At 42.1% G+C, this 10,837-nt stretch overlaps 1 protein-coding gene across 1 annotated transcript in view; it reads right to left on the reverse strand.

The window, feature by feature from the left end:
- Window positions 1-962: 962 nt before the first annotated feature.
- TESPA1 (thymocyte expressed, positive selection associated 1) overlaps window positions 963-10,837 on the reverse strand; it is a 25,029-nt gene continuing 15,154 nt past the window's right edge. Inside the window, exons 4-9 of the mRNA XM_019835047.3 lie at window positions 7,854-7,903; window positions 7,165-7,218; window positions 6,363-6,399; window positions 5,990-6,088; window positions 4,227-4,435; window positions 963-2,123 (exon numbers count right to left, since the gene is read on the reverse strand). Of these exons, the coding sequence (XP_019690606.2) occupies window positions 1,174-2,123; window positions 4,227-4,435; window positions 5,990-6,088; window positions 6,363-6,399; window positions 7,165-7,218; window positions 7,854-7,903 (1,399 nt within the window). The 3' untranslated portion in view covers window positions 963-1,173. The remainder of the gene's footprint in view (window positions 2,124-4,226; window positions 4,436-5,989; window positions 6,089-6,362; window positions 6,400-7,164; window positions 7,219-7,853; window positions 7,904-10,837) is intronic.

Below are 10,837 nucleotides of genomic sequence, written 5' to 3' on the forward strand. Positions count from 1 at the left end.
GTATTTAACAAAATTTTCCTGGGTAATCACAATATGCAGCCAGGTCTGAGAATCACTGCCTGAGGGAGGGCGGGAGGGAAAGAGAGAGAGAGAGAGGAGGGAGAGACCCACTTACTGCCTGAGTCTTTGCCGGCACATCTGGTACAGGTGGGGGTGTCTGGGACTGTTGGGCCGGCAGCTCTCTTCGTCCTCACTATGGCTTTGCACCTGTAACCAAGATCCCAGCAGAACCCAGAGCCAGTGGGGAAAGGTGTTGGATGGCAGGTGGCCATAGGGGAAAGAGGCTGAGTGTACTTGAGAGACTTGGATTCTTCTGTCTTGGCAGGAATGTGGTAGTGAGGAACGCAGGAGCTGAGGTGCAGCTCTATGTCCAGTGAGAGGTGACATACATGCAAACGATATTACAAATCATCACAGTTTCTCTTTGTGGCAAGGGTCTGAGAACTTTCCCAAGAGAGCTCAGCATTTGATGGCAGTACTGTCTATAGTCTCAGGCAAGAGAGGTCTTAGGTTTTTGAGAGTCCACAGGATGAAGAGTTGGTCGACCTACATGATATGCCCACCTGGATCTTGCACTACCCCTTCTAGAACATGTTCCGGTTACAAAGGATGCCCAGATATTGTGCTCAGATGGCTTCAAGGCTTCTTCAGGGAATTGCACTGGTTTTGCCTGATATCTGTTGTCTTAAAAGGTTAACCTCTGGACTAACGTATGCACTCCTAGGCATGAGTGATGACCAGCGGATGGCTATTTTTGTAAGTAGAGGGTGTGTAGCTTTTGGATATGCAGGCTGGGGTGCTCACACATCTATAAGCAAAGTCTTTGTGGTTTAGGACAGATCTGGGCGTGGGAAGAGAAGGTGACAGTCCAAGGACTAGAGAGTGGCTCTGCCCACACTGCTGTGTTCTAGCACAGAAGTCCGAAGAGTCTGAGAATTTAAATTTGAACCTGGACTTCCAGGTCTTTATGGTTACATATTTATTGATGTAGAAGAGAACATACTTTATTTCATAGTGTTTAGCTTAGTGTATAATCGACCTCTATTTATACTCTTGTGCTGATCCCACAAATGATAGACAGGTGTGCTTGATGAGAAACTTCAGTGAAGATCAGATCAGATGAGGAATTAGAAAAGTTCTGGAAACCTGGATGCTCTTAAGAAATCACACCTATTAATCCTTCTCCATTAACCTACTCCCAAAAGTTTCTGAATGTAGTTCAAGAATTGGGATATCTGGCAAGGACAGGGAGCCTGGATTCCCTTTACCCAATGGCAAGAATACAAAGCCTTTCTCTGCCAGCCTCTCTCCTGCCCCCAACCCTCTCATGTCCTCCAAGTCACAAGTGTCCTGCAGCTGCTGGGTTAGAGATGGGTGCAGTGCTGGGCGCTCTTGGCTCTGCTGGATGATGGACAAGTCCAATGACTTAACCATCCTGCTCATGGGATTCTCCTGAAACAGGCTCTTTCTTGCTCTGCTCTTTCTTTTCCAGAAAGTTGCATCCTTGGCTAAATGGACTTCCTTACTGGTGGCCTGTAGACCCCACAGCTCTCTCTTCACCTGTGCAGGGTCTGTGCTCCACTGTAGATCTGCTTTGGGCAAAGAATGTGTGCAACAGGTTGCCTCCGGGTTCGAATCCAGAGTTTGTGATGGTGTTTGCATTGTGGATATCCCCTGCTGTGTTTCCTCTTTATGGCAAAGGGCACATGGACCAGAAGAAGTGGGCAGCTTTGTGTCCCTGGTGGGAGGAACAGGATCTTCCTCTGAGCCTGGCCCAAACCCAAGGTCTTGTTGGAAGACCAGTTTATCTCCTTTCACTCTGTCCATCACTTCCCATACCACTTGGTCCAAACTGTTCTTTTTTGTGATATTATGGGGTGCTGATAGCCGATCTCGGGGACATGTATACAGGCACATCTTGGAGATGGCTTTCCGGAGGCGGTCTCTGGGTGAGAGAGGTTCAGGTTGTGGAGCCAGAATCTTGATGGATGGCACATCAGGGTTGCAGTTCCAGAACATGTGGGATGGTGTGAACTTTTGGACAGGTGTCTTAGACACATAGGAGTAGAGACAGAAGAAGGCATCAGCAGTGACGGCCAGTGTTTGCACCTGCTTAAACCTGCCTGGGCACAAGGGTTAAAGATGGTGAATCTGGGGGTCATCAGTAAATTATCCCTTGTATATCTTCCTTCAATAGCCTTCCCAAGGCTCAAAATTCAGAAAGAAGATGCCATATTTCCCAGCAGTGTTTCTCCCATTTAGATTTCTCACACCCAGGATCCCCCTTCTTCACTTTCTTGACTTCTTGATTCACCATCCTGAATAGATGATTTCCTTCAGCCCAAAAATTAATTCTGTATGGGATGAGGAGCTTTTCTGCATCCTGATTTAACATATCCTTTCTGATGGATGTCAGTATATTCTAAACAATGGCTTCTAGTACTGTTTGCTTTAGATGACAAACATGACAAAAAAGGACAAAATCAACATCATTTTCTTAGTAAAAAAACTTTAGGGTTCTAGAAGGCTTCTGGACAGCGACAAATTTGAAGAATGGCAATTACTAGCCAGTGGACTAGGGTACAGAAATTTAGATGGACTATATCATTTTTTTAAAAGTAAACGCTACACCCAATGTGGGGCCCCTATTCATGGACTATACCATTTTATTAGACCTTGCTTCACAAAGTGTGGTCCCTGGTCCAGAAGCATGGGCACTGCTTAGGAACCCGTTATAAATGTAGAACCTCAGACTGTATCTCAAGCATTTTAATAATCTCCTTTGGTAATTCATGCGCATATCCGTGTTTGAAAAGCACTGTGATAAACCATACGTCTATTACGGTGTAAAATTTCCAAAAGGCAAGAATCATGTTCCTCTTCTCTAGTCTGTTCTTCCAGAATTTAACATCTAATTATGTACTTGGCACTTAAAATAAATTCAATAAATTATCCTCTAATTTTAGTGTGCATAAGAATCATCTAAGGTTGTGAAAATACTCCAACTCAAAATCATTGTTGCAGCAGGTCGAACTCAGGAATGTAATTTTACCAAGATTATTTCAAGTTGAATCTGATGCAAAGACTCTGAAACAACACTGTCAGAAACACAATCATGCTGAGGATGTCACAGAATATAATTTGAAACATAATCTAACATATAGAGTCAAATAGAGGGGCACCTGGGTGGCTCAGCCGGTTAAGCGTCTGACTCTTGATTTTGGATCAGGTCATGATTTCATGGTTTGTGAGACTGAGTTCCATGCCAGGCTCCTTTCTGACAGAACAGAGCCTGCTTGGGATTCTCTCTCTCTCTCTCTCTCTCTCTCTCTCTCTGCCCCATCCCTGCTTGTGCTTGCTGTCTCTCTCTCTCTCTCTCTCAAAAGAAATAAATAAACATTAAAAAAAGAATCAAATAGAGTCTTTTATCCCTCATCCAGCTAGAGAAGTCCTCTCATATCTTTCCTTAGTATGGAATCAGGACAATTTAAATAATTGTTACCCTGGATGTGGTCTAAGGATTACACATAAGAATCCTGTGTGCTTGTTTAAAATAAATACTCCTGAGCCTCTCCCTCTGTGGAAAAAAAAAAAAGCCTATGAGTATGAATGTTTTATAAAGTCTCTGGACAATCTAACATATTTAACTTTGAGAACAATTGCCCTAAAGGGAAGTGATTTTAATACAGTGGCTATAAATGAGGAACGTTCTATTGTTCCAACTGATGAGAACAATTGCCCTAAAGGGAAGTGATTTTAATACAGTGGCTATAAATGAGGAACGTTCTATTGTTCCAACTGATGAGAACAATTGCCCTAAAGGGAAGTGATTTTAATCCAGTGGCTATAAATGAGGCATGTTCTATTGTTCCAACTGATGAGAACAATTGCCCTAAAGGGAAGTGATTTTAATCCAGTGGCTATAAATGAGGAACATTCTATCATTCCAACTGAGAAATAAAAATGGGGATAAGAGGTAAAAACATTGTTCTCATTTGATTCAGCTAAAGGAGAGAAGGCCTAAGAAAGTAATAGTGATATGAAGTGTCTTCAAGACTATTTCTTTAAGGGGGAGAGGCATACATCAAAATTCTCCACATTGAAAACAGCAGCAAGGAAACAGACACAAGAAGCAAAGGGTCGGTGAAACTGACCAAGAGGAAGTAGCATCTAGAGCCACTGTTGTGAATGGCGGCGAAGTAGAGCGGGCCTATGGTAACACTCACTGGCCAGCATGAGGCAAGGGTCCTCCGTCTCAACCCTCCGCACCTGGGCCTTCAGGAAGAGTTGGAAATCAATGCCTTTGGCCTGAGAAGGGGTAGTGAAAAATCGGGCAGGAATCCGAGAACTGTCCTTGTGGTCCTCTTGGCCAAAGCCCAGACTGAAGAGGATGTCTTCTGCATCTTCTTGCACCTTGTCCAGAATCTCAGAGATGCTGAAAGGAGGGAGGTTCGGTAAATAGGGGCAACTCTGAGTTTCAAGGTCATCCAGAGTATCTAATAAAAGACTTACATATCTTCCTGATCCTTTCTCTAGCTTCCATTTTGACTTTGAGAAAGCTTTCCCTTCCGTGAACCTACGTTTTTGGTCTGAACATGGGAATTACAATCCAGCCCTGGTTTAAAAATCCAATTAGACTCTATCGTAGTACTTTAAACATCACAGATGAATGAAAATTTGCTATGAGAGGGATATAAAAAATTGAAAACATCATAGATTTAAAGAAATCTTATGGTTATGGGTTATTAATCAGTCAGTTCCCACCTGCACATACTATGATTTCGCTGGCTTTTGCCAAATGCTTTGTGGCTTGCTACTCAACTTACCCTGATGGTTGTGTGGGACAACGAGCAACGAGGCACTGAGTGTGTAAGAAACACAAAACTCAAAAAAAAAAAAAAAAAAAAGAAACACAAAACTCATTTTATTCTTACCCTGAGGTAAAAATTAACCAATGTTCAAAACCTGATTTTGTAGCACTAGTTTTTTCAGGACAGAAACCCTGCATTACAGAAGATCAAGCTCTCTCTGTCTCTCTCAGTGTGGCACTAACATGTCTCTACATCCAAAGCTGTGTACCACCAAGCTGGTGCCACTAGAGCTCAATAACTATGCATCCCACATGAATAAGTCATGGGGATGAAAAGTACATGATAGGGGATATAGTCGGTAATACTGTAACAACATTGTTATGGTGACAGATGGTTACCACACTTATCCTATCTTATACAGTGTAATGTGTAGAAGTGTTGAATCACTATGTTACACACATGAAACTAATATAATATTGTATGTCAAGCATATTTCAGTAAAAAAGTACAGATATCTGAGTCTCCAGAGATTCTGACTCAACTGAAGAGGGATGTGGCCAGGGTAGAGGCTTAGTGAGGACAAATCACTAAAGATAGGCACATGGCTAATAAATCTGAGAACTGGGTCTCAAGTTCAAACCTTGACACCAAATTCCAAACACTTGTTATCACACTGCTTTGTTTTTCATAACTTTCCACCTTAAAGTTGTTTGTGTTTGTCTTTTGTTCACCCTAGTTGACTGGAGCTCCTGGGGGTAAGCACTTTGCTTCACTTTTTCAAATTTCACATAGTCATTGCCCCATCTGCATAAGGGGATACAAAATTGCCTGAGTGAATCAATATTTAATTGCTTCATTCAATCAACAAATCAATCAATCAATGCATTTACCGTAAACAATTGCTATAAGTCTAGGAACTGTGGTGATACCCATACTACACCTCCTGGGGTACAAGTTCACCTCTGTTTGACACAGCATTCCAGCTCTGAGCCATGGATTCCTCTGCACTGCCCCCTGCCCGTTGTTCTTGAAGCAAATGTGGACATACTTCTCAAGTACGTGACTGCATAAAATGTCCAGTAAGGTATCCAAGAAAAAATGGGCAAGGGTTCTTGGTTCCATTCTCTTCTGCCTCTCCTCTTCCCCACTCGTACAACCCTGCCACACCTGGTATCTACCTTGAACTAGTCTTGTTGGTCCCACTGGTCATGCTGCTGGAAGCCAAACTGCAGCCAAGATCCAGTAGCTGGAAGGGCCGGGCTGTCTCCAGGAGACACCTGCAGGGATAAGAGCTGATGTCACATGACTCTTGTCAGCAGTCTACATCCTAGTTCCAACACGTGCTCTGCTGGGCATATTTACCCCCCTGCTGTGTACCTTCTACCATCTACTGCACAAACTCAGTCTAGGGCCTCATTCCTGGTTGGAAAATCTCACTCTCTATGGTGACCCTTTAGCTCTTTGTGTTTGATCTCTTTGACTCTGACACCTACCCTAGTTCAGTAGCTCCTGACAGAGACATCATTCAGTCTGGGTGACCCTAGCACTTACCTGGAGAAGACTTTGCCATGGGCGGCCAGCAGTGTGGCTGGGCAAGGAACAAAAAGGCAAAAAGAAAGTTAGAAGGGAAAATGAAAATCACCTATGCTGCCTCTCTGAACTTAAAACTCAGTCCCCTCCATTCCTCTCTGCCACTACTACAGGCTTGCTGAACCCCATGAACTCTGCTCTTCATGGGAGTATCTAAAGATCATCAAACATAGACCTGGAAGGGGGGCAGACATGGCAGAGAACAAGTGGCCCTAAGCCTCTGAACTTATAAAAACGATGACTGGTGTCTAGGCCAGAGTTTCTCTGTCCTGAGGAGGGCAACATCATTCAGCCTTCTAGGCTAGTGTTCCTGCCCCACAGTGTGAGCCTCTACAGGTCCCGGGAGACACCGGTACATTGCAATACCTCCCTCCTTTATTTAAACCGTCATCTTCTTGCAGGCAATCTCTCTCTTATACCCAGTATTTAGTCTGCTTTACGCTTCCTATACAGATTCAGTGACGTCTGGGCAGCCAATGTTACGGTGATTTTATACGTAATCTTCCCAGGAGCCAAATGAAAGCCCTCATGATGGACTGGTAGGCATCATGTGAGGTTGGTGAGGAAGTATGTCTGGACACATGATGCTTTAATGAGTTTTACCTTACGTCGTAACGAGACTGCTTTTTTCCTACAGATAAGACCCCAGTGAATGGGTTTCTTTTTTCCACAGTTCTCCCTTTGCATTCTACCCTTTCATTTCTTAAGTATCTAATGTATAACCTCTTCTTTGATTCCAACATCAGAGAGCTGTGCCACTTACCCTCTGCTCCTAGGGTCAAATCATCTTCAAAGCTGGTTCCATGGCTGAGGCACCCTGTGGAATAAGGCAAAGGTCACAGAAAACAGGCTTACACACACATGCACACACACACCCACACACACATTTATATACACGAACATCTATAAATACATAATCACATCAGACACCACATGTTTGCAAAACTCCCCCCGGCTATACATACACTACTTCAGAAATCACATTTATATTTTGATTTAGAAAGACTGAAACAATCACCTGTAATTAACCTGTCTCCTATATCACATAGTCATGTACACGATCCTCTGTCAGGTAGTGAGCACATGGAGGTGTGTACTCACACTCACACACATAAACACACACATCTTATAGAGCTCTTTTCCTGTAACGGTGGTTGGTAGCTGAACAACCACTAACAGAAGATAATCTTTGAGTACTAGTCAGCCTGTCAGCTGAGCCAATGCTTACTCTATCTTTTGGACCTCGTAGACTGCCTTGTGACTACTAATAGGTGTTTTATAGACAGTTAAAAGGCAGTCAGCATTCTTATATGTGCATATGTGTGTGCATGTATATATACTCTCTCTCTCTCTCTCTCTCACACACACACACACACACACACACACACACACACAGCCATATCACTGTCCAGATAGAAGAATAATAGAAGAAAGAAGAGAGCCTATACTCACCACTGTAGCCTGACTGTCCTGTTTCCTCAAAAAACCCTTCTTCAGAGTACCTGAGGAGCACAAATGAGGGTTGAAGTCACTACATTTTCCAAGGTGCTTTTCCTCAAATAAATCTCACAAGTGCACATAATTTTCCAATGCGAACCAGCAGTACGTAACTGCCTTTATGTCGAAGAAAGCTAAGACAGAGTGGCTATTTGACAAATTCGTAGAAGTAGTCAGGGGAAGTGGGACTAGGGTACGCTGTATTTTAGATTGTGCTGCTATTGTACTGATCACTCCGTCCAAAGTCAGCTCAGAAAGCGACAAGTCTGCAGTTGCTAGGTAAAACAGGAAAGAAAAAACAGAGAAACAAAACCAGAGAAATACATTTATAGTAGCAGTGCTTAGGGGTGCCATAATTTCCACATGACAGATACAAGTGTTGATAGTTTTCGACTTGTAAGAAGAGGTCAACTTGACTCCCCACACCCTCTTCCTTCTCTCTGAGCCATGATCATATCTCTCAGGAAGCAGCAGAAACTGCGTTTTGGTTAGAGATTCTGATTTTACATTTTGAGGTATGGTCTTATCAAACATTTACCATCTCCACAAGAGGAACAGACAGAAATCAGCATACTTGCTAGTGAGAAACAACTCAGTTTTACCAACCAGGAAGAATTCGGTGTCTGAAACAGGTGATTGCATTCCTGCTTCCTGGCTGCTGTTCTGTTCTCAGATATTACATAAGAGGATGTGGATACCTAGATATGTCCACTTCCAAGGACTAATATGTTGTGAGTTTTACAGCGTTCATTTTCCTGAAAGTTTTTAAACGGGAAGTTGCACATGATGCTTTGAGTCTAACCTCAGTATGTAATCACTCAGTGAAATGTTTAATTACTCATTAATGGTAATGAGTTTACTAACTGAACACCCACAGATCAAGTTGTGTTTAAGTTTTGCAAAATAAATCACTGCATATATAGACATCTTTTATTGGCACCTTCATTTCAATAGTGAAAAATCAGTCATGTTTTCCAAAATCTGTATTTTTACATCTTCATGAAAAAAAACCTGCACATCAAGGTACATTATAAAATAATGTAACATACAAGCTAATTAAGAATGGTTAACTCTCATATGATTTCACTCATACGTGAAATTTAAGAAACAAAACAGATGAACATAAGGGAAAGGAAGGAAAAATAAGAAAAAAGTCAAACCGTAAGAGACTCTTAAATACAGAGAACAAACTGAGGGTTGCTGGAAGGCTAGTGGGGGGCAGGATGGGCTAAATGGGTGGTGGGCATTAAGGAAGGGACTTGTTGGGATGAGCACTGGGTATTATTTGTAAGTGATGAACCACTAAATTCTACTCCTGAAACCTACACCACACGATATGTTAACTAACTTGAATTAAAATTAAAAAAAAAAAAAAAGAATGGGTAACTCTATAAATGTGCTTCTCTTCCTAACAGATGACACAAAAATATATTTTAATATAATATTATGAACATATATGTTAGTATATACACTATTAAAAATATCAGTATAAATTTATATTTACTATTACTACTAAAGAACCATAACATATAAAGTCAACTATTAGAATAGTGAGGTTGACTATTGCATTTAATGCTTGTGATGTAGCTACATGTAATGCAAGTATCAAAACCCTCCAGAACTGGGAGACACCAAATCTTTATTGTAAAATGGACAAATCGTATGATAAATTAATGCTTCACAACGACAAAAAAGAATGAACATTTAACAGGAGACCTACCCTCAACAAACTTCGAAGCACACAATACTGCATTGTTAACAATACTGCACTGTTAATATAGGCACTATGTTGTGTAGAGCTCTAAGACTCACTCATCTAGTGTAACTGAAACTTATACCTGTTGAGCTGTACTACAGTTATATTAAAAAGAAAAATTCAATTGATATGTATGCTATACTTCAATAAAATTTACTTTAAAAAATACCGCAGGTAAAATTTCTGGGGTGTCCAAGCAAAACTCAGTGCTATTCACTAAATACGAGGTTTTGTTGGGTGTTCAGCCTGCATGTCTCTTCTCTGGTTGTGCCCTGGCAGGCGTGTTCATATTCTCTATATGAGGACCAGCCCAGGATGAGCTTTGGGACAGTAGGCTGTGTGTAGGTGGAATCTACTACAGAAGTACGGACATGAGTCTGGATCTACTGATTGACCTGAAGATGACTGAAAACTTCATGGCCATCACCCAAGTACCAGGCCTTTCATGTATTAATGCTTAGGACATAAAACCCATGACTAGGAACTAGATCCGTAGCTGCTCCTCTCTGTCTTCCACTGAAAGATCCCTTTGCATCATCTCAAGTCTGAAATAGGAGAGCCAAGGTATTGCTTGTCTTGTATAGCGAGTTCCTAAGCAAAAGTAGGAGGGAGGATAGGACTGTGAAAAGAAGGATGTGACTCTTTTTAGCTTCTTCCAGCAATTTCCACAGATCTTGCCTGTGAGATTTAAGCTCAAGTCCACACAGATGATTTCTGGGCTCCCAACCCTACCTCTCATGATGCACAAGCAACACACTCATATCCTAGAAACCCCCCTGGGAGCTTTAAGAGGAGAAAGAAAAAGGAGAGGCATAGTTTGTGAAGATATACATGATCTAGACCTGCAGCAGAATGGTCTGCCATTGGATTCAATACACTGAGAGACACTGACACTAAATTACCCAGGAAGTTGGCAGGTTTTCTTGGAGAGCCTGTCCGAAAACAAAACCGTGTTGCTATCGGAGAATGTTTATTTGGCACTGGAAAGAAAATGGAAACCATAGAGCCTTGAAATAAAATTTGAGAAGTGCATCCAAGCACCTGTCAACAGAGTGGACAGGTATCCGGTGAATGTGGGCTCTTCGTTCATCTTGTCTCGTCTGTGGTCTTGGCAGCCTAAGAATTGAACACTGTGGTGACTCAGAAAGTCATATCTGGAATGCATTTTCCCTATCTTCTTCAA

The sequence above is a fragment of the Felis catus genome, chromosome B4 (genome assembly GCF_018350175.1).
Source record: "Felis catus isolate Fca126 chromosome B4, F.catus_Fca126_mat1.0, whole genome shotgun sequence".
In the NCBI taxonomy this organism is placed as follows: domain Eukaryota; kingdom Metazoa; phylum Chordata; class Mammalia; order Carnivora; family Felidae; genus Felis; species Felis catus.